Source organism: Tympanuchus pallidicinctus, unplaced genomic scaffold, assembly GCF_026119805.1.
Source record: "Tympanuchus pallidicinctus isolate F22 unplaced genomic scaffold, pur_lepc_1.0 scaffold3, whole genome shotgun sequence".
Taxonomy (NCBI): domain Eukaryota; kingdom Metazoa; phylum Chordata; class Aves; order Galliformes; family Phasianidae; genus Tympanuchus; species Tympanuchus pallidicinctus.
Window position 1 is genome coordinate 80,336,792 of NW_026294747.1, and position 27,982 is coordinate 80,364,773.

General features: G+C 37.7%; 2 protein-coding genes across 3 annotated transcripts; one reads left to right on the forward strand and one right to left on the reverse strand.

The window, feature by feature from the left end:
* On the forward strand, positions 1-25,328 carry CFAP69 (cilia and flagella associated protein 69). Its single transcript, XM_052692519.1, has 23 exons — positions 1-257; positions 408-470; positions 1,754-1,819; positions 2,744-2,853; positions 4,784-4,860; positions 6,277-6,375; positions 8,520-8,669; positions 8,777-8,954; positions 9,645-9,768; positions 11,449-11,497; positions 11,593-11,714; positions 12,196-12,412; positions 12,815-12,979; positions 13,707-13,825; positions 14,253-14,371; positions 15,601-15,682; positions 16,596-16,788; positions 17,409-17,546; positions 19,718-19,794; positions 21,121-21,315; positions 22,283-22,369; positions 23,277-23,381; positions 24,230-25,328. The coding sequence occupies exons 1-23, from the start codon at positions 147-149 to the stop codon at positions 24,362-24,364; spliced, it is 2,781 nt and encodes a 926-aa protein (XP_052548479.1). The 5' UTR covers positions 1-146; the 3' UTR covers positions 24,365-25,328.
* Positions 25,329-25,340: 12 nt separating this feature from the next.
* Positions 25,341-27,982, reverse strand: FAM237B (family with sequence similarity 237 member B). 2 transcript variants are annotated; one of them, XM_052692535.1, is made up of 2 exons: positions 27,716-27,982; positions 25,341-26,827 (listed from the first exon to the last, which is right to left on the reverse strand). In XM_052692535.1, exon 2 carries the CDS (start codon positions 26,810-26,812, stop codon positions 26,414-26,416), a length of 399 nt encoding a protein of 132 aa, XP_052548495.1. In that variant the 5' UTR covers positions 26,813-26,827; positions 27,716-27,982; the 3' UTR covers positions 25,341-26,413. The 2 variants fall into 2 exon arrangements, with proteins under 2 accessions (XP_052548495.1, XP_052548493.1); XM_052692533.1 differs by lacking the exon at positions 27,716-27,982 and adding an exon at positions 27,345-27,699.

Genomic DNA, 27,982 nt, shown 5'->3' on the forward strand with positions numbered 1-27,982 from the left:
TTGATCTGTCTGTATCTCTATCACCTGTTTTGATAGGCGCAGGGCCGCCCGGCCGGGCCTTACCCCGGGTGCCGGGAGGCGGAGCCGCTCTGCTCCCATGGCAACAGCGGAGGCCGCGCTGCGGCGGACGGGTGGCAGCCTGATCCATGGCCTCCCTGGCCGAGCCCCCCGGCTCACGGGCGCACTCTCGCTCCCCGGCCCTCGGTCCCTCTCGCTGCAGCGGAGAGCGGCGCAGGGCCGCCTCAGACGCCGTGCAGGTGAGCTGCCCGGAGCCCGGCCCCGCACGCATGTTATCCTGCGTCCGCGTGTCGTTTGCTGTTGGAATAAGGTGGCGCTTGCACATTTAGGGTCTAAGCACCTTGCAAGCGCGGTCTAACAGCCATGCCTAAGAAGTGTGACTTTTCCAGGAGACGCAGGTGGGGCCGGTGGATCTGAACCGCGCCATCAAGCTGCTGGAAGATGCAAGCTCCGTGAGTAAGGCCGAGAAAACGTTGTTTCTGCTGCACTGGCAATAACGAGGTGTAGAAAAGCATTTGACACAACCACGTTTGTACCTGCCCCCAGGAAACCACCTGCTTTGGTGGCTGGGGCTCCAGAGCACAAAGCTGAGCTAACTGTGCAATAGCGCTTCTTCTGAAGATAGTCATTTTAATGGAAAATGATACCTATGAGTTTTTTTGTCTGTTAAATATCCCTGTGTATCTTTACAGGGACACTTTTCCAAAAGAGACAAATGCTCACTCAGAAGCTAGATGTACAGTTACTGGTTTATCTGGAGTTTTAGACTGCTGAAGCCCATACCTGAAAAATGGAAGTATGTACAGACTTACTGAAAGTATGTCAGAAATTTATCCAACCCCCCAGGTTAACTGCTAGTGATCCAGAAGGATCATTATTCAAAGTTCAGCGTTCAACAGCAAATACAACCTCCTGGGCACACAGGAGAACAGTATCTCATAGTCTACCAGACTGTCTTTGGTGTTTGCAGAAAGATTTGACAGGCTGAAGTCACTATGCCATTAGTCACTTTGATCTGAAAACTTAATAATTTACATTCTTCAAATAAGAACTGATTGGTGTTTTTATAGCACTTTTTAAGTCCTGCTGAGAACTAGTCCATGTCTTTTTTTTTTTCCCCTTTTGACACAGAATAATCTTACAGACTGAAGAATATTCTGGATGGTGTAGTTTGTTGCTTCTCTACGCAATATGGAGTATCTGATGAAATGCCCTCAGGATTCTGGGCTTGTAGTCTCCTGACATAACTTTCTGGCCTGACTCAATTTGCAGTGCTCTTGCTCAGTGTGAAGATGCTCAGGAGAGCTGGAATGAATACTGCGTGCCCTGGCAAACTGACATAGCCATTTCTAACTTCATATTTGCAGGCAGTTTCCTAACAGCGGTAGAGCTCAGTTCCAAGCAATTTATAGCTACATTTATTCACATTTATGTCATGGGAAATATAGGTTTGGTTTTTGCAGTATGCTCTCACAAAATCCCAAAGAATGTAGTAGAAAGAGCTCACACATTTGAACAAGAGATGCAGTTTTAAAGTCTCTTTAGTTACAAACTCTGTATTTAGAGCTTGTGGCTTGATGAAGAATTTAATTCTCTTGCAAAGCGCTTTTCATTGTGTCTTGTGACTTTTTAATCTGGTTTCCACTTTCATTTAAAATTAAAGGGGACAAATATAATCATTTGATGTTCTGAGGCAAACTGCAATTAAAAGCTATTTTCCATTCTTATATTTAAGAGCGATTTGGAAGATGAGCAGCTGAAAGTTCTCAAGAAGGTAGTCAAGTCTTTTGAAAATGGGCTTGTATCCTTTTTGCCACTCTGTAGAATACTGAAGTTGTGGTGTGCTATGTATGGTAATATTCTGTCTTTTCAGCAAACCATTCTTGTTTGTACATGAAGAGCAGTGATAACCCAAGTCTGCTCTCATCAATGATCTTATGCACATACAGCTGAGGTTGTTAGGATAGCAGGATTCCTGGTTGCCTGATTCATTTGCTACAATATTAAATAGAGGAATCTCAGCTGTACAGTCTTTGAAGAAAAACGAAGACTATTCATCTGAAACTTCTGTATGTTTTCAGTAAAATTGAAGGGAGTAATTGGAAGTACTAGGGAAAATGTGGGCATTTGGAAAAATGTGATTAATTTTATACAGTTCAATTAATTGCCACAATGGTTTTAGCTTTCAGATTACTTCATAATTGAGTTGTGGCTAAGCACTTACAGTCAGTATTCATGAGTAAGTTGATTTGCAGTAACTTCTAAGTTCCAGTGACCAGTTCTGTTTTGATTTTGTGCCTCTAAATTTGATAATATATGTTTAGGTTCATATTCTCAAGCTTTATGGGACTAGATTAGGAGAGGATTTAAATACCACAATGCTGCTTCAGACAGAATTTAGATAGATAAATCTACCTAAATGATTTTTAAATCTACCTAAATGATGTTTCTGTCCTATATTTTTAGATACCCAGTTCTGAACTTCCAGTGAGTTCAGCTGAGAAAAAAGCTAAATGAGACCTGTGGGAGTTTCACTTCTGTAAAAGGAAGGCTGCTTCCAAAGATCAAAGTATAGACTCACGAGCTTCATTTTACTCTTCTAACTTTAAAAGCGCTGGCCTTGGTTGTTCTTGGTTCTGTCTTTGAAATATGATACAGTTTCCAAGCTCTTCATTTAATTCATAGCAAAACAAACATTTGGATTTCCTTAGCTTTAAATTAAAAGCCCATTAAGGATTTAACACAAATAATGGACATTCTTAACCTGTGTGCAGAAAAAGTGAATGAACAAGAAGCTTTTGTTGAGCCCGTATGTGAACTTATTAAGTTATGTGGGTAAGTATCTAAGCTTTTTTATAGATTTCAAACACTACTTGTTAACACATTCATACAGTTTCTAAAAGAACTCCTGTATTCCTATGGCACCTGCAATAGAAGGCATCTACTTCTGCAAGGTATCTATTATGTCACCCTTCCTTTTCATGAACAGTTTTTAGAGTCCATTTTCTACTGGCATGAAAGACACAATTCAGGAGCCAAGAATCAGTGGAGCCACATATTACATCATGCAAAACTTCCAGCTTACTTGGAAGTAAGACTCCCCAAGGTGCTTCATTGCCTAGAGTTAAGTGATTCTAGGGCTGCTGCCCTCAAGAGATTCAGCTGTTAAGTCTTGCTGAAGTGTATTTTGATGTTTCAAATGAGCTTTCTCAGTGAGTTTAAAAAACTGACACTTAAATAGCTGAAGGTAAGCTTTGGGAAATGACAGGCCATGTTGCAAAAGAGGAAATGTTATGGCAATTGGAGGATTTCAAGTTGCTTTACGAACATGTTTTATAAACTTTTTAACATCTTCATTGTCATGCTGTACTGCAAATTACTAGTAGAATAGAGTTCAGGTGTTACCATACTTGTCCATACCTGTCTCCTTCTTCTGAAGAACTTGTAAATTATAAGTTGCTCATGGACTTTTTTGTAACAAGTTAGTCAGCTATTACAATTGGTGAGAACAAGGAAGAGAAAAATTATGCCACGTAGTAAATGAGTGAGCTGGTATTCAAAAAGGGTTTTGCATAGCTTTCTTTCAGCTGTTGGCTTTAGTAAAAGTAACATTTTTGAGCTGAATCTTTTACTTCAAAAAGCAGATATACTGCTTTACTTTGCTGCCACACAGTGGAGAATGAGAAAGTACATCATGGGGGTTCATTTCCCTGTGTGTGTGTGGCAGAAACGTGGCAAAACTGGGAATGAGGATATAGAGTCAATGAAATGTAGTTGTGAGTAGTGTAGTGGTAGGTTTTTGTAGTAGTTCAGCAACTTTAGTTATGTTTATATATTTTGAATGATTGTGCCCTTGGGTTTTACTTTAATTGTTATATTATGGAAATTCCCCCACAATTCATTACTTAACATGACAAAGAGAAGCCTGAAACTAGGGGAGGAGCTGCAATTTAACAATTCCTTTTTGATACTAGAACTCTCATAGCAGAATTTTCCACTTTTTTTGTAGCTGCAGCTATTTGCCTGTCTTCCCTCTTATTTCAGTGTCTTTTTCTTCCCCCACCCTTCCCCACCCCACACATTTATTCTATTACTCGATCTCTCCTTTTCTCTGGCTGTGTTTACAGAGGTAAACCTACCGGAAAGCTGTTTCTGCACTGTGAGCAGCACAGACCTCAGCATGGTATTGTAATGTGTACTCTTAGGGAATTTTTAGCTCTTACATGTTTATGTCATATTTGAGTATTTTGCAAGTGTTATTGGATATTTCTTAATATCCTGTTTTTAAAAATGAATGTGTAATTGGACTATTTTGAGTCAGTTCATTGGTTTTATTTTCATCTATTTCTAGAGGTCTTGCCCGGGGATATGATCTTGTTTTCCATCTCTGCTTATATCTCTTCATAGTGAGACTCTGCAATAGCTTGATAGTACCTCTGTTCGAGGATTCCATCTTCCACACTTAACTGACATTTGTTTGTTCAAAGAATTTCTGATTATGCCAAATATGAATTATGGAAATGTTCTCTGTGAAATACCTACTACTGTTTGCCAAAATGAAGTTGCCAAATTGTGGAACTGGAGCTCTCAGTGTAGAAACAGCATGGCAGAGGATGTATTTGTCTTGCAAAAAGTGTCCATGTTTGCAAAAATGCTTGAAGGAAGGAGAGGAAAAAAAACCGTTGAGCTTTCCTGGTGGTATATTAAAATATTCTTCTGCAGTATTTTAAACATGCTTGTAATATTTCCTTATTTCATTTTGTAGTTTGCCATTTCAAAAAAAGAAATTATCAGATGAAGTAAACTATTCTGCGGCAGTTTCAAAATCCATTGCACAACTTGGTGAGTGTAGACTGAGATGCCATAACACCATCAATATATAAAATGAACTGAATTATTAGCACAATTTTAATTGCTTGTTACTTCTGTAGTAAGTGCACATCAATTATTTTGATTATTCAGTCAGTACTCTGTGCTTTTTAGATACCACTCTTATTTTGCTGTGCAGCTAACCCAGGGATTAGCTAGCAGTTACCTGTTTGCCAATGTCAGAAGCTATGTGAGATAACTTTATCAGTACAGTTGAAGAACTAAACTTGTTTGAATCAAACTTGTTTGATTGCCGTTTGCTCTGAGAAATGTGTGTATTACTACACTGAAGTCTGGGATAAGGGGAATATGTTCCTTTTAGTCTTTGAAACCAAATGGAATAAAGGTGTTAGAAACAGTAGCTCTTAAATTTCAGCTTCTGCCTTCAAAACCTGAAAGCCTGAGTTTTATCACCTACAAAGGCAAAGTACAGCAAGTCAGTGTAATGCTGTGCCTTACTAGGAGCAGCAGTTCCTGACCTTAACCTTTGGCTTGCATCTGAGCTTTAAGTTTCTATCCATTTTAAGAGACCTTTAGAGGAAAAAGTGTCAAACTCATCTATCAGTGTCACTGGATATCTAAGTACCACAGTATCTTCTTAAATGACCTTGCATGTGATATCTGTGATTTTCAAAGGAAGTATTGCAAGTCTTGTAGATCAAAAGCAGTATGTGAAGCAAAACTGACTTATCAACTCACCTGACGGTAAAGATTCCATCAATAGTATGGATGGCAAGGTATCCATCAGTAGTTCTAATAGTACAGGGTAGCACAATTAGCCTGTCACAAATGGAAGAAAGATTGTCCTTCAAATCGATGGCAAAGAAATCATTCTTAAGTCTTCATTTTCATATTCCCAGGTAGATAAAAGAATGGGCTGTGGGCTTCAGATAGTTCCAGATTCTCCTTAGTGTAGCCTGTCCAAAAAGAGATACTAAAATCTGAAATTTTATTTATATGATCTATGCTGGGCCCTGGTAGGTCTCATAGGGTTTCTTTTTATCCTGTGGAAAAGGAATGCTTTTCATGCTCCCATTGTGTCATATCATGTCTGCTTGAAGAGTGTCTGACATGATGACAGCAGCCTGGTGTAGTAGCTTTCTCCTGAGTACCTTCTGGAATAACATCCTGTCTCATAAGGATCTGTAGCCATAAAGCAGAGGAGGTCACTTTTGGATAAAACTTATGTTACTCCTCCAAGGCTACTTTGTCGTATTCAGTGTTGGGGTTTTGGTTCCTGGAGTATTTTATAATCCAACTGCTCGCAAAATAGAAAGATTTGTAGGGGGTATGGCCAGAGGAAACGCTAAGTACTGAAAATGGAATGATGGTGAATTTCTATAACAATTATTAACTTTGTACATTATTTTGTTTTTCTGTTTCTGGCAGGTTATTTGATGAGGGTGCCAAGTTCTCGAGTTAGAATACAAATCTGTAAGTGTATAATTAGCTTTTATAAGATGGAGCTGCCAAAAAAACTACTTCCAGGTAAAACACAGTGTTTTCAAGAAGAAATGTCAGAAGAAATCTGTGTTTGTAGCCAGCTGGTTTGAAATAGGTCCTTTAATTAGGTGATTTTTTTTCTATATAACCATAGTCACTCTTATATTAAGTATGTAGCATTGCTGAGTGTACAATTAATACATCTTTATAGACATACATACTCAAAGTATTAAATTATTTCATCAGTGTGCAATGAATTATTTATTACAGTTATACAACTAGGATTAAGTAGTATTCAGAAGATGTGAAGCAGTCACAAGCTCTCTGAAAAAATGGGTAATAGAGGAAAAAAGACTAATTAGGACCAGATTTATAAGAAAGGAAACATAATTTTCAGCTATGTATAGGTAGCAACTCTGGTTTCTTTTGTGTTGCTCATAAGGGAGCAACTTCTGAACCCATCTAATTTTAATCATGTCCTTATGGAAAAATTTCAGCATAGGCTCTGAATAAATTTTGGAACTTATCTGCAGAAAGAGGCTGGGTATGGCTGCAGATGAGCTCAGGCATGATCCTGTGCAGTATGGATATGTATGCAAACTAGTCAGAATGCACTACTATGTATTCCTTATGACGACGTCAGAGTCTGTTACAAGAAAAAGTCAGGCATGAATCCCCTCTTAGAGGGGCACATGATCAGTGCTGGAAGGCAATACTAGGTTGTAATGTGGCCAAGCTACAGGTGAGAATTGGTGCAGTGTGGATCCAGAGCGCAGCTGAGGTAGCTTGCTGGACTTCAGTATGCCCCCCTGCTGTGTTCCCATGGTGTAGCATTAGCTCCTGGGCCCTCTGGCTAGTCATCATTTATTTCTGGAGGCCTAAGGAAACTGTCACTGCAACAGCCCTCACAAGGTTCTGGAAGCATGGAAGCATTTAAATCTGTTCTTAACTTACAGGAGAAATTCCAAGTCCTACGAGCATGTAGGTGTGTGTGCCTATGTATGCATTTAGCTGTGTGTCTATGAATAGTTCAGTCAACATAATCGAATGTTAAAAGACAGAGAGATTTTATTTTTCTTCTCCAGATTTAGGAAATAATGTGCTATCTCATTTAAAAAAAAAAAAAAAAAAAAGTATTTCAGTCTGACTTTGTGAATCAAATTCTTCATCTCTAAGCATTCTTCATTTTATGTGTCTGTGCTATCCCCTCTTATTCACATATTTACGAGGTCAAGATGCCAAATCTGTTTGAACTTGTTAGTAAGTAAGCTTTTCAGTGCCTTTAATAATACTTGTTACCTTGCCACCTGTAATTTTTTCTGGTCTGCTCTGTTTTTTGAGATGTGGGAGGCTGCTATTGCTGGATGCGCTGGATGCTGGCATGCCAGACAGTGTTGCAGTGATATTCTGTTTTATCTACTGTACTTTTTCACAATTGCTAATATTTCCTTGGATCTTTTGAAACTTTCCCTCAGAAATTGAGCTGATATTTTCCTAGAGCAGTCCATAAGGTTCTCTTATTTATAAAATGATACCATTTAGAACCTATGAGAGTTTATACTTAATTAAAACAGCCTTTCACTGTGTGTGTTATTTGCGTTTTGTGTTATTTAATATATATATTTAAGCTATTTAAGATACACTTTACATTCACAAGTTAACATGTGTAAATGTAAATTCTCTGCGCTCCCCCTTCCTCTGTAATTCAGTGATAAAATATGGATTCCCATGTTCATGGGCAAAAGTAAAACCAGGGATGCATTAGGAATTCAGGCATGTAAATCAAAGTTTGGATTCACATGCTTTAAGTAATATGATAGTGGAAGGCATTAATTCTAGTGCAGAGACTAAAGAAAAGAACTAGGTCCTGCACCAGCACGTATGGCATGACCTGAAGAAGGAAGACCTCTCCCTGCACATCGTTTCGCTCTTGTCATTCTAGAAAGCAATTTATGTATTTATATAACATTTTAGTCTTCTGGAAGGTAAGTCTATTGAGTATGCTTTAGGCACTGTTAATACTCAGATATAATCAGCTCCTGTTGTTTTATTAGATTTTTTCCATTGATTTAAATCTAAAGAAATACGCCACTCCCATCTCAATCCTTTTTTGATAAAGGATGAATGATTCATGAAGTAACCAAAAATCTGAATTTACTGTGTTGTAATAAAACCTATTCTATGTGCAGGTTACCAGCCAACAAGTGCAAACTATAAGATTCAGATGGCTGAATTAGGAGGATTGGCAGAAACTCTTGTTTTATCTCTAGCATTAGTTGAAAATCAACTTACTGAGAAGTTGTGGGTTCTTAAAGCTCTTGAGCACCTCTCCAGCTCTGGTTAGTACAGATTGTTCTTTCAACAGTCTTACTATCCTTGATCATTTGTTCTCTAGAAGAATGACTGACCTACTTAGAATTAATTGTTCAGATTTTCATAATTTCAGGAGTAAATTGCAGACATATGATGAAGGCTCAAGCAGCCAGCAGACTCTGTTCGTATCTAAATGGCACTGATCCCTCAGGACAGCTGGTGTTCCGCTCATCAGAAATCTTATGGAATCTACTAGAAAATACCTCAAAAGAAGAAGTTGTTAATCAACTCACTAGCTTGGAATGTATACAGTAAGTACAGTGAAGCATTTTATGAATTACTGTTGTAATTTTGGAGAAACCTAAAGCACTGTTATTGTGTTGCATAATTATAAGTGGTGGTGGGGTGATGGAACAGGTTGCCCTGAGAAGGTGTGGGTGCCCCATCTCTGGAGGCATTCAAGGCCAAGTTGAATGGGATCCTGGGCAGCCTGATCAACCCTGGCTGGCAACCCTGCCTTTGGCAGGTGGTTGGAACTAGATAATCTTCAACCTAAGCCATTCCATGATTCTGTGGTAAAATTAGTAAGCAAGTCTGTATTATGGCATCTGAGGCTTTGTTTTAAATCTTCTGCTGAGGTAGGTAATGAGTTCTCAGTGAGTTACACTGTTTTTGCTACTTGGGATTGTATCATCTCTTCTCAATAACCACTCAACAACATCCACAATTGAGTAAGCATTATGTCTTTCAATTAAGTAAGTCATTATAGCACATACAATAGAAGATGCAATTTGAAATACAAATTGTAGGCAAGGTGCATATATATGCTTAAGGTGCATATATGCTTGTTTCTAGTGGTACACGTAAGAATTCATTTCATATTTTGTTGTTGTTTAACAATAAGACTTTGAAAAGTATGATGCTGAATGAGGATCCTTATATCTAGAGCTGTCTAAAATTAGAATAAGGAGAGAGTAAAATGCTTTTCACTTTATTGTAAGTGCACTGAAGGAAGCATTTGTGGACCGGCTCATAAAGGGTTTTCGCCATTCTGATCGTCAGCTAAGGAACGACCTCCTGGTGATTGCCACGTTAGTAGCTGAAAACTCTGCAGCATCTATGATTGTAAGTATTCATAATTGTATTTTTAAGGCTGGTAACTTTTCCTTTTCTATTGTATATTTAAATAGTTTTAAATATTTAAATAGTTTTCACTGTTAAGCTTCTGTTTGTTAAAATCTGTCTTCAGTGCTTAGCTCTTAGGTCTGCTAAACCAGAAATCTTTTTTCTTTCTGCTGCTCCTTCTATCTCAGAGAGATTACAAATCTGTATGTCATTAGTCTGGTATGCTAGCTAATATTTTTAATGTGCTCCTGTACATGTTCTTAGATGTGCCATTCTGTAGCAGTGAGTTTTGCACTATGTTTTATTTGTTGTCTGAAGATGCAAAAGTGCCAGCTGTATTCAGATAGCCCAAATTTAACCGAAGTACCTTAGCCTTGTAAGAAATGACCTCCAAAAATGACCTCAGATTAAATAAGATGCTGAAAAGAAAATTGACTAGATCCAGTTAATGAGACAGATAAATTCTCTCTAAAACCACATCATCTAAATGTAGCCCTAAATGCATTATCATGACTTGTCTAAAAAGTAGATGCGTCATTCTTTTGCTCCAGAATGTTTTCATGAGGAATCTGATAGAAGGCAACTTTTTATGGCTGTTGATATTCTTTTACTCTCTTGCTTTACAGTTGAGATTTAGGATGCTGGTATAAAAGCAGAATGACTAAATAATCAAATTACTGTCTGTGCTGATCAAACTGATCAACTGGCTGTTCAGGAATGGGTTATTTTCAGGGAATTCATACCTAAACCTCTGCAGAATTTTCTTATTTGACTATATTGCCAAATAGATTGTACAGTCTGTGTGAAGATTACAGATTCTTCATTCATTTTTTCCATTTTATCACTCACATTGAGGAATGTCTGTCATACTATCGCAGAAAGATATTTGATGTCTAAAGCATTCAAATTGTTTACATGGCTGCAGAAACAAGGCAGTTTTTTTCCTACAAGAAACAATAACAAAGACATGGCATTTTAAGTCCTTGTACTAAAAATAAATAGTGTGACCTCTGCTCACGCTGTGTGGTGGTGGAAGGCCCTGTGATGAGTTTGCCTGAGTGCTGAGGCCAACTTAATGTGTGTTTTGTTCAAGAGCAGTGTCCTACTAACTACATTTACCTGGTTTCCAATCATCTCAGAAACAGCTCTTTTGTCTCCAGTGTGTTCTGTGGACAACCCCTGTTGTCCATAGTGATACTGGACATGATTATCCTTCTGGTTGTCTAGTAGCACTATCATATTTGTAAATCTAAGTTGCTCATACATGCAGTTTTCGTAAGCTTAATTGTAAAGCACTGAAGCTGAAATTGTATGTTGTGATGACCTTGATGTACAAAGTTCTGTGTGCACAAATGCTTTTTGAAAGAGAAGAAAAAAAAAAAGCCTCAATCTCACAGCACTGAGAATGTTGTTCTCCTGTGTGGTAGATTACAATAGTGAGCACGTGTTTGGGACTTCCCCATACAAGTTCAGATTTGCTGGGTGAGACATGGCTTTAAAGAATTGTTAATAAGTATTGTACAGTGTCCAAATTGAACTCTTTCATAAAATTCTTTTTTTTGCTATAGAATACATTAAATTCTATGTTCTGAAGAAAAAGAGAAAACAAAATTAAATAATCAGTTTTAATTTTACAGCAATTTGTTTCAATTAATGTATTTATTTTTGAATGCCTACTAGGAAAGTGGATTTACAATGCTGTTAATAGTACTTGCAACGTTTACTGAAGGTAAGAAGTTTCATACTATGTAATCACAGTATTTTTTTTCTTTTAATTGAAATACTGTCAGAATGTATCTATTAACATATCGATTTCCTTCACAGCTAAAATTCCCAATCCTTTGTTAAAAGGTCTTAAACTTACCTACTCTTACGAAGACTTTGAGATGAAGAAGTTGTTGTTTAACATAATAGGGATCTTTTCTAAAGACCCGCATGCTGTACAGGCAAGTTCTAAGATAACAGAAGATACAATAAGCCAAAAAAGAAAATAAGTAAAAAATTCACGATTTCTATTTATCTGTTCATCTGACATAGTCCAGTAAACTGAAACAAACTGTTCTCTAAATCAAGAATTCAGAACTAGACACTATATGTAACTTCAAGCCAAGTTTGCTGTTTGAAAGCAGAGTGTGGTTTGTTTTAGAGAAGCTGCAAACCTAGGCAGTGCTAGAAAAATGAGCTGACAAGTGGCTGCAAAGCATTATTGAGATACAATTGAAGAGCATAATAAAGTTTTACAAACCACAGACTTTGGGAATGCTACAGAGTATAAACACAGCTTGTCTGTACTTGTACTGTTCCTGACATCCTTTCCCAATAAAAAATAATTTTTTTTTTAATGTAGGATAGATAAAGCAAACTATAAAGATTTTTCTTATTTGCATGTGAAACCTGTAGCTATCTCTTTCTCTTTTGAATCTGCAGCTTCTCAGTGAAAATGATGTGATGCCAGCTTTGTTGGATTATGTAAAACCACATAAAAAGCCTGGATTTCATGACTGGTCTGCTGCCCAATATGAGGAATTACAGCTTCATGCAATTGCTATTTTAGCTTCAGTGGCTCCCTTGTTAATTGATAAATATTTGTCTTGCCAAGCGAATACTCTTCTCCTTGTGTTTCTAGAGTGGTGTATAGGTCAAGGTCAGTAGACATTCATGGCTTTCATACCACAGTAACCTCAGCACACAACTCACCTGACCTTAATTTCTTTGGCAGAAAGGAAAAATGGAAAACTTTGAAGATGCCCCTTATTAACCTAATAAAGTAAAAATAAATAATAATAATAAAAAAAAAACCTAATAATTTTCAATGTTAATCAAAATCAAACTTTTTTTTTTGCATGTAGTATAGCCCTTCACAAAATGGCTTCCTAATAGGCTATTTCAATCAGGAAGCTTTTTTAGCAGTAAGATATTTGTTTGCTGGTTTTAGCTTACTTGCAATGGCAAGGCCTTCTTTTTACTTATGGAAAATTCTGGGAACGTTATTATTACGAACATACGTTGTCTGCCAATGAAAATACTCTTTATGTTTGCCCCGCAGATCCTTTCTTTGGTCAAGGTAACAGTTTCCATGGAACAGGTGGTCGTGGCAGCAAGCTTGCTCAAATGCGCTACAGTCTGAGAGTGCTGAAATCTGTTGTATCCCTTTATGATGATGCTGTGAGCCTTAATTTGTGTGACCAGGGAGCTATTAGCCAGCTACTGGGTAAAGCAAGGTTTTTATTGCTTACTGTATATTATTGCTTATTGTGTATTTCTTTAGACACTGAGAATTTTCATGCCTTTTCTTACAATGTGTTTTATTAGGTGTGTAGGTGTGTACCCTAAATACAAAAAGTAGTTTGATTTTTAATCAAATGAAAGCTGACCCTATTATTTCTGTCATTATACCGTGTTTGTTGCACATTATTTGTACTGTCTGTAGGAAATCCTGTTGTGAGTCTGTTTCTATATTGTGACTTTCCACAACTCTTAAGAATCAAGAGGAAAGAAAATCAAAACCAGTGTATTTTCAAGTAAATAACTTTATGAGGATTACAATCAGTATAAAACTTCATAATCACTGCTATTTAGATTTTTTTTTCAGTAACAATTCCTACTATCATATGTAGTTTTTAAGTTCTGATACTATTTTAAATTCTTACCTTGCAATAATCAGTTTTCCAGCTCTGAAAGAATTGCACTGAAAGGAACAAATAGGCAAGATTGTTTGGAGTTCAGAGTATGGTCTAATAGAAAGCCTAGAAACAACATATTTTATATCCTCAGCTGAAAATTAAACTCCTCTGAAAACAAAACCAAAAATAAAAATAAAAAACTGTGAAAACATTCAGATCTTAATGAGAGCAAAATTAGCAATATAACTCATGTATCAGATAGGTTTCTGACTTCCATATAGAACATGCACATGTATGAAATGTTTTCTTTTGTAGATATCCTGAAGTATACAGCAAACAAATTGGAACAAAAAGATGATGCCATTCTGCTGGAAATCCAGGCTAATATATTCTTTATTTTGTCTGTTCTCTGTGAAAATGATGTCCACAGGAAGGTTTGTATCCTTCTACCTCATCATGAACAGAAAATATTTTGTTTGTTTGTTTCTTAAATCAGTAGCAGATGCCAGTTGTACTTCATTGCTAGAAGGTCAGAGCTGATAACTGCTATGTGTGGCTGTTAGAAATAAAATCCCTCAGAAATCCATTAGCAAGTGTCTCACCTATATAGTTGCTAATTTACATGTTTTTAATAAAAGTATGAAAATGTGTTGAAGAATTGGATTATCAGTTAAGCAGTACTGAATAGTTCTTTTAAGTTTATTATGAGAAATTATGAGAAATATATCCCACTTTAAGTATGAGGCCAAATTTATTACAACATATACACTTTAAATGTAAAATTTTCTTTCTGATTTTCTGATGTGTAGCTACTTAGTAAATATTATTTCAGAAAAGTATTGCTTTAATTATTTTTAACAGGAACTCTTCAGCTATGAAGGAGTGGATTTACTTATCCCATTCATTCAGATGGATCCAAAGAAGCTGCACAGTGGACTGGGCCACAATCGTCTCCTTTTCAGTGCACTGGACTGCTTGTGGTTAGTAAAGAAGTGTTTTAGCAGTGGCAGTTGTTAAAAATAGCAGCTTATGGATTTTTCATCTGCAATATTATGGCCTTCTCTGCAATATAGGTCCTTCTTTCATTTAAAACATGTAAAAGTTAGTGTTGACTAATTAAAAAAGAATACAAAAATAACAGAGATATTTTGCATAAATTACTTAGACACAGTGAGATGGTCTAATTCCCTGTCCCTACACAGCAATACAACTCCCTGCACAGAATGGCCTCATTGAATCATAGAATGGCCTGGGTTGAAAAGGACCACAATGATCATGTAGTTTCAACTCCCCTTTCACAGGCAGGGTTGCCAACCACCAGACCAGGCTGCCCAGATCCACATCCAGCCTGGCCTTGAGTGCCTTCAGGGACCTGCTGACACTTCAATGCAGAGCTACTTTAAACTTTCCAGAAAATAAGTTTCTGGTTGGAGTCTCTAAATTACTTCAAAGAGTGAACACGAATTGATAATAGACCATTGTTAGCAAAAAATTGTGCAGGCATTAGAAGTGTTTGTGGACTGCCTATACTGCCTATACTGGACTAGAAATTTTTCAAAAATTGCTTTCAGAGATACAAAAGGATAATCAAAAGTTAACTTGTTTGAAGTCAGTGTTTGATAAATATACAGAAAGCTATTTAATATCATTGTCTGGGATAACAGACAGCTCAGTGATGCAGGCAAACCCTTCAGTCTCTGCATTAATCTGGAAATTATTGAAGACAGCAATAGCATTATGAGTGCTGCTTTCATGATTGGTTTAAGCTGGGAGAAGCCAGCCCTGTTGCCCAAAGAAAGTCTTCATCGTCTCACTCTCGTGATTCTACTGCAGGAATATTTACACAACTTTACAGTGAGCCAGATCAGTAATATCGTATAGCTTAATGTTAGCACTTTTACTGAGTTTTAGTTCAAATCTCTATTCTTATCCAGTTTGTAATGAACTTGCCAAATTTCTTGGCTGCTCTGAGGAAGGTGTGCCACCTACAGGAAAAGAAATTGTGGTAATATAGGTTCTATTTAATTACACAGTGTAAATGAAAAAACACAAGTGCAAGTATATGAAAATCATTTCTTCTACTCCCTAAAGGTATTAAGCTTATTGAATACTAAGTATTTTTATGTAATTCAGGAAAATAAATGGAATATTTGTAGAATGCTCTGAAACATAAAAATGTTCCTACATATTGAAATTATTTCTGTTGAAGGTCATGTGTCATTGGATGCTACATTGCAGAGGATTATTTTCTAGAACAACAGGGCATTTTTTTCCTTCTGGATTTGCTGGCAGTAGGTATTTTTATTATTTTTATTACAAAATGAAAGAGTAGTAAAACAACATGGAAAAATGTATTTTTAATGGTATCTCCTAAGACTGTTGTAGTAGTGACAAGAAGGCCAGTCTGCATAATTCCCTGAGATAGGAATGTAATCTGCACACCAGATATCTGCTCTGAAATGACTGGAAAGATATTCCGTGTATCTTTTTTGTTAAATAAGCAGTTGGCAGAGAGTCTTAAATTTACCGAGACTTTTTTTTTGCAAGGAAACTCAAGCTATGCTTTATTTTGAATGACATATCTGCTAGAAAAGCACCTCCATTCTTCATATTGAAGTTAGTAACAGGAGAGATAGTATACTCTTCAAGGCTTTAAAAGTTTTGGCGTTTAAAGTTATTTTGTACATGCAACATGACAGCTACAAGTAGTGTAATAGCTATCTTTATGGATCTGTGGCTTGTGTCTGGCACTGGCATTTCACTTCAAGCATTTCACAAAGCTGAAGGCCCTTTCCTGCTGCTCAAACGTCTGGCCACAGAAGAAAACAAATCTTCTATGGTACTGTCTCTGCCTTCTGAGTCTGTTTCTTATGAATATAAATCTTGGTAGTAGCACATCATCAAAAACATTAATTCATCTGCATGTGAGCCTGGAGGTACCTATTAAGTAATTTGACATACAGGCATCTCACATGATCCTACATAAATTCCCCTTCACGTTCCTTGATTTATGGAACATTGCATGGCAAGAACCCTGAGAGATTGAAAGTTTAGACACCTTTTTTGGGGGGCAAATATCTGTGATTAAAAGCTTCTACTTAATTACATATTACAGAATTCCTCTTTTTGTTTTTTAAATCTGAATGTAGATTAATTCTGTGCTATGACAAATTGAAACTTTTTTTTCCTTTTCTCTTCACCAAGTTAAAACAAAAAAACTTGTGCAATGTAATTCTTGGGATCCTCAGTGAGTTTTGTGACAATCCCAAAACCATTATTCACATCAGTGCTTGGCGGGGGGAGAAAGATCAAACAGCAGCTAAACTGCTAATACAGCTATGGAGGCAGGAGGAAATGGACTTGGGAGTCCAACGTGATCGATACGGAAGGATTGCTGGTAAGTTTTGTGATACATGTGAAACTGTTAGTGAAGCTGCTCACATAATAAATAAATAAATATAAAAATAAAATATTTGCTTTTGATGCCAGAATCCTGATGAGAGTAAACTGTAATATTTATACGTTTATGCTGCAGTTCTCAGCAAAGTCAGAATACTTCATTTATGTTTTATTGGAGTCTGGCCGCTAGATGGCACTTCCTACATTAACTGGGAAAAATGAACCGTTACAGGTACTTTAAACTGGTTTTCTAATGCTGGAAAATTACTTAATTTCTTCCAAAAATGACATTGTTTCTTCATATATTGTAAAAATAGAAAAGGAGAGTGCCGTGATACCACGAATCTCTAGTCAAGCTAATTAATATTTCGTGGACCAAATTTCTGGGCAGATTGTTGAAATGTTTTGTGTATTGTCCACAGTCTAAGACAGAACTACCTTCTTTTGGAGGAGGCACCACAGAAGAGATAATGTCAGTAGCTGCAAGCCAAAGATGTGTGTGGGTTTTGTTTTTTTTTTTCTCCATGACTAAAATAGCATTTCCTCTAATCTTAATAGCTTTGGGAACATACTGTCCATGCTGCCTCTTCAACTGTTGTTATATTTTGAAACGTTTAGATGTAAAGAGGCCTATTGCTGGCAGCTTCCAGAAAGAGCAAGAGGTCATCCCCATGCCTTCCAGCTGTCCCAGCTTTGCCATTGTGGAAATTTCAGAAAACATACGGGCAAAACTTTATTCATTACTGTGCAAACTAGGTAAGACAAATGAATTGCCTTCTCAGTGTCATATTTGTCATTAAATAAAACTTGTTCACTGGCAGTCGATCAAGTCTCTAATATTAAAAAAAAAAAAAAAAAAGGAACTTGAGATGATCAATAGTCTGTTATTATTAGATGCTTGCTCATCCTCTTCTAAGAAGCCTCTTTTGATGGGGATTGCAAGACTTCACCAATGTTTTGCTGCCCTTACCATTAGCAAGCTTTCAATAATCAAATTGAAAATTTCATCGAAATGTTCTGACACTTATTTTCCTGCACATAGTATCTTTCACGTATATTATCTCTTGTCATTAGAAGTACTGCATTCTGCATTCTTTACCCAGAGTTGTCATTTCCTAGAATAGCCTCTGATTATTTTCATCATTTTCTTGAACCTTTTCAATTGATTCACATTCTTCTTGATCTGTCATGTCCCAAAACTGAACATACTCCAGCAGAAGCCTCACAGCCTAATAGAACTATATTTCTCATCTTGTAAATAACCATACTGGCAATAATATAACAATTGCTATTGTCACAATGGCATTTCCTCACTTGATATGTGTGATCTTGTACAGCCTCCAGTCATCTAACATCTGGATCTGAACAGTTGACTTTTTCTATGAATTTTGCTTTTGTCCTTACTGAATTACATTCTGTGTTTTTAAAATAGTTTTTCAAACTGGTATTTTAATTTGCATTCTTTTCTTTGGCTTCAATTTGCTGCACTCTCTTCTAATTATGTGTTGTTTGCCCATTGAATATAAATAGTTATTACACCTTTGTCTAAAAACCTGATCCAAAGTAGATACTTGATAAGCCTTCTTGCTTGGCTGTACAGAATAGTAGGCAGAATGACACGGTCTTTTTTTATTACTTCATGCTGGATGTTAGTATTTCGACTGTTACCACTTAGCTACCCAAACTGGATTCAACCACTGTTCCTTGTCTTCTATTTTTTTCTTTTTAAAAATAGGCATTGTGTTTGTTCTTTTCAAGTCTGTCCTCAGTGGGTTCAAAGATAGTGAGTAATAGTTCTGAGTCTGCTTTCAACCAGTTCCCTGGCCACCCTAGGAACCAGCTGATTTCAAAATATCTTCAGTGTCTCTAACAAACTATGGCCAGTTCTTTCTCTGTTTTAACCCAACTTCTTATTAGTGTTAATAATGTTGATCTTGGATCATCACAGCTGAATTCTTCATTAAATCAAAAAGGCATGCGATTCTGTTCCAGCTTTCTTCTGTATTTATACATACCTTTCATGTTACTTATGTACTTTTTAAAGTCTCCTATGAAGTACTGAAATGATGTGGAAGTGGATAAGGCTAAGAATTCTTATAGTCTTTTTCTATCATCTTTTTCTTAGTGTAGTTATGCTTCATAGCAGCCTGTAACAGTGGTTCCAGTGTGAATTGATCTTTATTTATGAAATGTCTTAACTTCAAAACACGATGTAGTTATGCTATAATAAACAGATGCTGTGTTTCCAGTTATCACACAGATGGTATGTTGAAATCTAGAAATAGCTTTAATAGGCTATATAGAAATAGTTTTTTAAAACACTGAGTAGAATGAATGTTCAGCATACACAAAATATGAGGTATAGTCCCAGCAACCATACTACTCTTTCTTATTCCTTCCCACATATTGTTAAAAATACATTTTTAAGATGGATTCATTATGTTCATCTCAAGTCTATGAGGTGGAGATAATCTTCACTACTCAGCTTTGAAACAAGGTGTTGGAGATCCTGTGATACCATTCTCCTGTTAGATATTTCACAAACTCTGTGCTAAAATGCATCTGGAGAAATTGTGACCTGTACACTCAACTGTTCGTCTGCTTTAAAGCCAAATCAAAGTCCCACAAAAAAAAAAAAAAGGAAATAACCATAGCAAGTGCAGCGCTAACCTGGATTTACAAGCAATTGGAAGGTCACTGGATCTGCTCAAAAGGGAAGAGCTGGTATAAAGTGAATCTGTTATTAAGAAAAGAGGGATTTTATCACCTAAATCCTGCTCAGGATTGGAAGAGGGACTTACTGATGTACTTGTGATGAAGATTTTGCATATGACTATATATAAATAAGGTGGTGTCTTTTTTAGACTGTTATATTTTAAGATAAATTGATCAGACTGTCACTACTGAGATCATTAATATTCCTTTAGGTTTTGAAAATTTGCCTGGTTTGTCTTCTAAGGATTTTGTCACACTTGCTATCATACGGCGGTATATTGACTTTAAGGTGAGTGTTGTGGAAGGACGTATTTCTATTGAATATATTTTTACAAGAATAGCAAATTATCTCAGGATGTGAGAAAGAAATAGCCCTTCACAAGCTGTAATCTATGTCACAAGTCACCTGTTGTTCTATAAAATTGTAAACAGGTATTTGGCATCAAAGGAAATTATCCCACCTCCATCATTCCAGCGTTTCTTGGCTCTTTTGTATTTCTACAAATATTTGTGTCTGCATAGTGAACCAGGCTAGAAAACAATGCTAATTAAGAATAATTTGGGAAAAAAAAAAAAAAAGTAGTTTTAACTGCTTGCCAGCTCAAGAAATAGGAGTGGGGTAAGGAGCTGGGGAGGGACTGGACAGCTGGCCTGCCTCTTTGTGCAGGGTCAGCATATATACAGGTTTTGCTACTAAAGATCACAGTAAACATATTCTGATGAAGGCTTTTCTGTGCTTTCCCATCCTTGTAAACACTCAGTACCCACACTCAGTACCCATCCATATTGTCAAATGTAAAGTATCAGAGTGGTTTGCCTACAGGAAGCAAGAATCACAGATTCATAGAATGGGCTGGGTTGAAAAAGTCCACAATGCTCATCCAGTTTCAACCTCCTGCTGTGTGCAGGATCGCCAGCCATCAGACCAGGCTGCCCAGAGCCACATCCAGCCTGGCCTCCAGGGATGAATGCCTTCAGGGATGGGGCATCCAGAACCAACTTGGGCAATCTGTTCCAGTGCCTCACCACCCTCTGGGTGAAAAAATTCCTCCTAAGATCTAAACTAAACCTCCCTTTCTCAGTTTAAGACCATTCCCCCTTGTCCTATCACTATCCATCCTCATAGCTGTTCCCTCTCCTATTTATACACTCCCTTCATAACAAGTTTTGTAGGGGCCATCCTGCTTAAAAGATGCTTTAATTCAGCCCAATTTTCAGCTTAGGAAAGAAGTCTGTGAGAGCTGAGATGGTCAGAAGCTAGTGATACTTGACCTTTAGTTGATAATTCCAATTTCTGTTTACGTCTCATGTTACAGTTTACTCTGATAACATGCATAACTTGAGATTTTACAGAAAAAAAAAAAAAGCCATCAAGACTCTTCACTCTTGTAATTTGGTACCTTGTATTTCTGTTTCTTCTGTAGTTATCAGCATTCATGGTGACCAGTCTGTGTGGGGTGAATTTGGGGGTGGGAAGGGCTTAGGGGCAGATTACTCTGAATGAATTTGGTATAGCATTACTGAAGTTTAACCTCGCATAATGATGCTGAGAAGGTAAGCAACAATAAAGAAAAAAGAGATAAATATCAGCATGCTGTGTGTGTTCCATCTACAGGTTGGAGAAGTTTGGAGTGAAGTGTGTGCAGAACTAAGAGAAGAATTCAGACCTATTGGTTCAGATGAGGAAATACTGAAAGTTATTTCAGAAGTATCCGAAAATATTGGAAAAATGGTCACTGCTTACCAGACTGAACTGCTTGAAAATCGTCATCAGCAAGATATCCAAGAGGAGGAAAAAACATACACACAGGCAAGTCAAGGAGTATTTATGCAAGTGAAATCCAAAGAATTTTTTTGTCAACTTGATTAATGATTTTTGTATTATAAAATATTCAGAATCCTAAATGGATTCATTGCTTTAAGATACTTTAATATTTCAGCATAAAATTTAAATTAAATGCAATTAACCCCAGTTCTCTGTTTGTATATATTTTTTTTCACTATTTAAAGAGTAACATGAAAAAATAAAGTAGTGTTATCAGTGATGTATCAACAATGGTATAATGAGAAATGCTAATTATGTTACTGCAAGAGTTGCACCTGTCTGTAGCAGATAACAATTTGAAGTACTTATTGTTAACATATCTGTTTCTTAAAATGAAATGTAAGCCTTTGTTTTAAACTCCTCTGGCTGAATGCTCACAAAGCTTCATTACTTCATTAAGTGGGGCTTTGTTCTTCCTAGCATCCTGAAAGCAAGCAGCTATAAACATTGTCCAGCCTCGGTTATAAGGCAGGCATTAGGCATTGTCGCTTTTCTACTGTCTCATCCTCTTCTCCCTTCTGAGAAGTAAGACCAGTTGGAACAGATGTCTCAAATCTCATGCTAGTGTTTTGGAGGGAATGTCATGCATGCACTTCTGTCACCAGAAATGATGCCATCTCTGTTATTCATCATTTGAGAGTAAGCATATACAAAATCAGTCATGAAAGATCTGGGGCTCTTCCAACATGTGTTAGAAAACAAAGGGAAAAGTTACCTTGCAGCACAGAAGGTAAGCTTTGTGGGGTTTTTTGTTTTTAAGGGGGTGCGTACCTGAAGTTTTAAAGAACAAATATATTGCTACAGCACTGTCATCCAAATTCAAGTGAGTGGGATGAGCTAAGGTGACATAAAGGGACATAGATGTACTATCTTAACAGCACAAGCAAAGAATTCAGGAAAGCTCATGGAAAGAGGTTTGTGTTGTATTTTGTTAATCTGCTTTATATTACAGATTCGTGCTGTCCATAAGCAGAAAGAAATGGTAAACAAATCTTGGGAAAATTTCTTAATTCGGACATCAAACTATGAAGCACTGAAGGTAAAAAACAAAACAACAAAAAAATCTGGTGGAACAAAATGTGCATTCATGGTGTAGTTATAATAATTGGGAAGTTCCTAACGCTTTTCTTAACGAATGATGAGGTTATTCAAGCAGAAGATGCAGTAAATGTTATGTTCATACAAACATAGAGGAGTGAACTCTGAGCTGTATTGGCAGAGCAATATGATCTTTGATACTTCTACTGTTCTGATTATAGACACAGATTGGTGATGAGTAATAGATATGTGTATATTCATACGTACATGTATCTGTGTATATACACATCTGTATGCAGGACAGTAATATAACATTCTCAACCTGGATATTGGATAAGCATGCATTCTTCTCACTTTCATGCATAATGCCAAACTGGATGAAACAATCCACATGCTGTGAGGTAGGATTGCCATTCAAAAAGGTCTTGACAGTCTTGAAGGATGGACTGACTCAAGCTTCATGAAAATCAAGAAAATAAAATGCTGTATCTTACATTTGGGATGTATAAACGCTTTCGTGGCACAGTATAGCCTTGGGTCTGATTAGCTGTGTAAATATGTAGTATATGGGAATCCTGGGAGATGACATACTAAAAAAAGACAAGAATGTGCTCTTGTGGTGATAAAGACTAACAGCATATTAAGCTGCAGTCGGAAGATTAAAGCCAACGAGTTTCAGGAAATGATTATTTGCTTCTGGTCACTGTGAGGCCATGTCCCTTTATTCTGTTTTCAGGTCCTCAGTACACAAGGGTCACAAACCACAGGGAGAATACTTGAAATGAAAAGCCAACAGATTTTTACCTCCTTTGTTTTGTCATTTTGTTTGTGTATTTTCTGACAGGTACAAATAATATAATTCATTCTGATTAAAACAATTTCACCTTTTTTTTTCTAACTATCTTTAGAAAGCAAAAAGGCTTCAGGAAAAATCAATAGAGGCTTCCAAATCTAAATCAAAGACTCAAAATGGAGCAGTCCATTCTACTGATATTAAAGGCTTGGGCACAACAGTAAGTAATGCAAGATATAGGATGGAAAAATGTAGTTACGTGCATATATAAAGAAGACTTCTAATCAGCAATATTTTTCAGAAAGCATCTGGAAGATGTAGATACAAATATGAACGTTCTGAAAATTGCTAGTAGAGAGAAACACGTGGTTAGGTTTTATTTGGGGCTTCATGATAAAATAATTCATTTCTTTGGAGGGAGAGAATTTAACAAAAATATATCTTCATGATTCTGTAGTCAATATTGCAATAACTGTAGATAAAAGCAAGGAAGCAGGTAACCATTTTGCAGGTGTCTTTTAGGAAAATGAATGTATCACCAACACCAGATGAAATTCCTTGTCTGCATTCCTTAGAAGTATGGCAAATGTCAAATATTGCTGGCAATTTATTTTTGTGGAAAAATCTTGTTTTCTCCTCTTTGCCAAACATCTTCAGTATGTCTCTTTCAGATACAGGCAATTGTGTTCAGAGAAACAGGCTGTACTTTTTTTGAATTTTTAAGTGTTAATATATAGCAAAAAACTGTGGCTGATATTATGTACAAATCCAAATAACACTGCACAACAAACTTGTACTGTAATAAAGGCTTGGTGTTCTTTTCTTCTTTTAGTAAGATCAAACATGAAAGCAGAAAAGCAGAGTATATAAAGTTATAAAATCACTCTATCTTCTCCTTTGTATTGATGGAACAGTTTGTGACTTTAGTATAAATAACAATTTAAGTAGACCTGGAACATTTCAGCATGCATCTCTACCTTCTCAATAATATTTTCAAAAGACCAATTCTTGGTTTAAGTCTCATCTTCTTTTAAATACTAACTGCAATGCATTTATTTTGCTTTTCAGGTTGGATCTGGTCACTTAGTAACAGTTGGAAGTACACCTTCTCAGTTAGTCGAAGGACCACCAGCCCATAAAGGCCTGCCTCTTAAAAAGATACCTTTCTGTGAAGAAGCCTTAAAAAAGAACAAAAAGAGTTAAAACGCTGGACACAGTCAAGAAAGATTAGGTTCTTGTAGGATAAACAGCATTCTGAGCAGTGCTTTTAATATTTAAGTCAACTGTGTGTTTATTTTAGGTACAGATAAAACATTTCTTATAGCCCTGATAAATGGCATAGAACATCTTGAGAGTAAAGTTATATTTTTTATATTCATAACTAATGTAAACATGGGGATGACATACTAATAAAATATCCTATACAGCATGGTACAAACACATGCTGTGTCTAAAGGTTTTGTCTGCTAGTGGCTGGTTGCCCTGATCCACGATGAGCAGTTCTACTGTTTGGATTTCCATCTTCTGTTGATGCACACAATACTCTGCAGTTTGTGTCTCTTTCTTTGAGCAGGGTGATGAACCTTCATTTAAATAGACCCAATGTTTCATTTTCGTTATGTATCTGCACTGCATAAAGTATCCATGGTGTTTGTTCGAGTCCACTTTGTTTCCTGAATATGCCTTTGGCATCAGGACTTCAGCTAACGGCTCACTATCAAGTGTATCTGTGCCAGTGGTTTCTCTAGCTCTGTTAGGAAGACTAGCTGAAATGTTCTGCATTTTATAGGTTTCTCACAATTCTTTAACTGGTCATTCAACTCTATTTAATTCATGTGTTTATTACCCGTGTTCCCTCCAATAAGAAATCTACCCGTTTCACTGTAGCCATGCTGTGCTCACTAGATGGTTAAGCTCCCCTGATTAGTTTTGCTAGGCTGGATGTTTTCTTATGCTGTGAACTGTAGTCAAGCCAGTCTTGCACTTTCAAACCACTTCACTCATGAGTCTCCTCAGATGTGATGTTTCCAGCCATGACAGTGATGGACTGTATCCCCTTCCTTACCTGCATGAATGTGTACGTAAAGAACAGTCTTAGACAAATGATCCTTCTTAATGCACTGAAGTTCTGCAAATAACGTGTTCGTAGGCAAGGAAATGACTATTCTACAGACCTTGCTGCATAGAAAAATACTTTAATTAATCCATAGCTTAGACTACACAGTGATAAAATACATAGCTTAGGCTGCGTGGAACATTACAATGAACATAAACCTTCTCTTCAGCTTGACATCACTCTTTGCAATTCTTACAACTAAAGTTGATTGTACATAAACACAGTTTATAAAATATGCATGTGGACATTTTCTCCATTGCTTAATTTGTAAAAATATATTGGGTTTCCATCAAAAGTAACACTAAAAAAAAAAAAAGTTGAACCACACCGATTGATTTGCCTAAGCATCTACAGTAAATGTTGTACTTTTGTCCTCCTTCATTTTGACATTGCTTTGCTGAGGTATCTTTGTGTCCTCCCCTTTTGACCTAAACTGGGTTGGTGAAAGCAGACCTTGTAAGATTATGAGAGAAAGGCAGTTATTTTCCAAGCATTATGGCTTGGAGTGCTGGAATTAAATGATCTCCATTTCAGTTTGGAAGCCTAAAGTATTTGACTGGTTAATTAGGAAAGAAAAAAATATGTCTGTTGCAGAGGAAGAAGGAAGCTAATAGATCTAGGGCTGGATAATAAGATCTAAGGCAGTCACCTGTATGATCTCAATTCAGATTCGTCCCAAACCAGGATGACTAGAATCTATTGCTTTGGTCACTCAGTGACCATGAGCTCACATTACATGTCAGTGGTTTCAATGAGAAGAGCAGGGTTCAAATTGCTGGGGCTTTGTGCTTCCCTTCTCACATAGGGGTGATTCCCTGAAGTTGAGACTTAAGTCTGAAAACTAGAAAACTTTTAGTACTGTAACATCCTTCACGTGCACACAGTGATAAACAGAGCATGCAGCGTCTATTCACACTGTCCCATATATACCTGTCATTATTTACACCTCATAGAGAAATTCAGTGCTCTAACAACTTTTGACTCGTATGTTGTGAAATTAGCTACTGCTGAAGGATACAACTACATTTGACATGCAGAGACAAAAACCTGGGAATTAATATATTGCACTGTTGGAACAACCAAGGATGAGGATGAGACAGTAGTTTGCTTTAATGGTAGTACATAACAGACCAACATCATATCCTATAGTTACCTTCTAAAGTTCTATGTGAGTATGTGGAAGAATATCTGGGAGATACTAAATGTCTTCTGCCCATTCCATGGGATCTTGAGAGCACACAATCTACATACATATCCCAAAAGTTCTGGGCCAAATCATTGAAAAGTTCATTGTGCTTGGGCTTGGGGGATTCCTTTAGGAATAACATGAAGTCCCACAGAGCAATGACCGGATCCGCTACCTTGAGTTTCTTCATTTCCACCAGCCCTTGGGATGACACCTCCCAGCACTGGTGGTCAATCTGACCCAAGCTTGCAGGAGCTTCTTTCAGATAGTCTAGATTGGCATAAACCAGATTCAGTATCAGTACACAGCCCAACTGAAGATACCACCTTCTCTTCCATGCGAATTCCATACTCCAAGATGATACCTGAAAGAAAGTGTACAAAGTCACAGTGATTCTGCCATCGTGTATTCCATTCTCACCTGGCTTTGATGTTGCAACAGAGGAGGTTCTGGTTGGATACTGGGAAACATTTCTCCTCCAAAAGAGCGGAGAGGCACTGGAACAGGCTGCTCATGGAGGGGCTGGAGTCACCATGTAGATGTGGCACCAAAGGACGTGGTCAGTGGGCAAGGTGGGGATGGGCTGACGGTTGCACTAAATGATCTTAGTGGTTTTTACCAACCTTAATGATTCTATACTCTACACCCTAACGAATTATTTATGCTTTTTGGTTCCGCATAGTACTCAGTTCTTACAGAGAAGCACTCTGTTTCTAACCACGAAGAGATCCCAGTCAGGCTCCCACCCACCTAACTCCCTTCTCAAACCTCACTTGCTCGCTACACTTCAGCAGGCAGTACGACTATCGTACCACTCAGTACAAAACAAACGAGTTTCACGCAGGCAGTAACTAAAAAGCTGTAGTGGCAGTCATACTCACGACGTTCCTGTAGTGAGTTGAAGAACACCAGTGCTGAAACAACGGTAATCAGCCACCCGGAGAGAAGGCAAAACAATTCCCGACCGGGCAGCGGACGCCTGGCTGCTGCTGGGCGGCGGGGCTGAGCGCGGCGCGGGCAGAGCGGTGTCGGCGGAGCTGCGAGCAGCAGAGCAGCGGGCAGCGCACAGCGGGGCTGCGACCGGCACAGCTCTCCTCGCAGTCCCCTGCGCTCGGCGTTGTCACCTCGGGGAGGGCACGCGTGTGGGCAGGGCAGAGCGGGGCTGAGGGGGAAAACGGCGCAAGCGGGAGCGGATCTTTCCCCTGATCGGCAATATGAACGCCCTCCTCATTTACAAACCCGCCGTTCCTACCTGCAGTCCCGCCTGCCCGCCAGGACAGACATCAAAACAACAAAGCAACGAAGTGGTTCGCGGTACGGTATGCACCCAGTACTCCGGTTGACGTTTCGCAGAAGCTCCCTGCTTTGAGGCTGATGTTACACCATTATTACTTTTTTACATCCCTTGGCTTCCACAGGAGTTTTCCAAGCCGTTTTATGGCACTCAGCCCCTCCAGACCCTGAACACACACCAGTCCTGCAAGCTGCAGCTCGTGTCCCTCAGTTCCCAGCCAGGACC

Coding starts and splice junctions, on each gene's coding strand:
- CFAP69 (XM_052692519.1), top strand. CDS start 147: ATGGCCTCCCTGGCCGAGCCCCCCGGCTCACGGGCGCACTCTCGCTCC. Junction 1,820..2,743: donor AGTCTTTTGAAAATGGGCTT/GTATCCTTTTTG, acceptor TTAAATTAAAAG/CCCATTAAGGATTTAACACA. Junction 19,795..21,120: donor GGCGGTATATTGACTTTAAG/GTGAGTGTTGTG, acceptor TTCCATCTACAG/GTTGGAGAAGTTTGGAGTGA.
- FAM237B (XM_052692535.1), bottom strand. CDS start 26,812: ATGGAATTCGCATGGAAGAGAAGGTGGTATCTTCAGTTGGGCTGTGTA.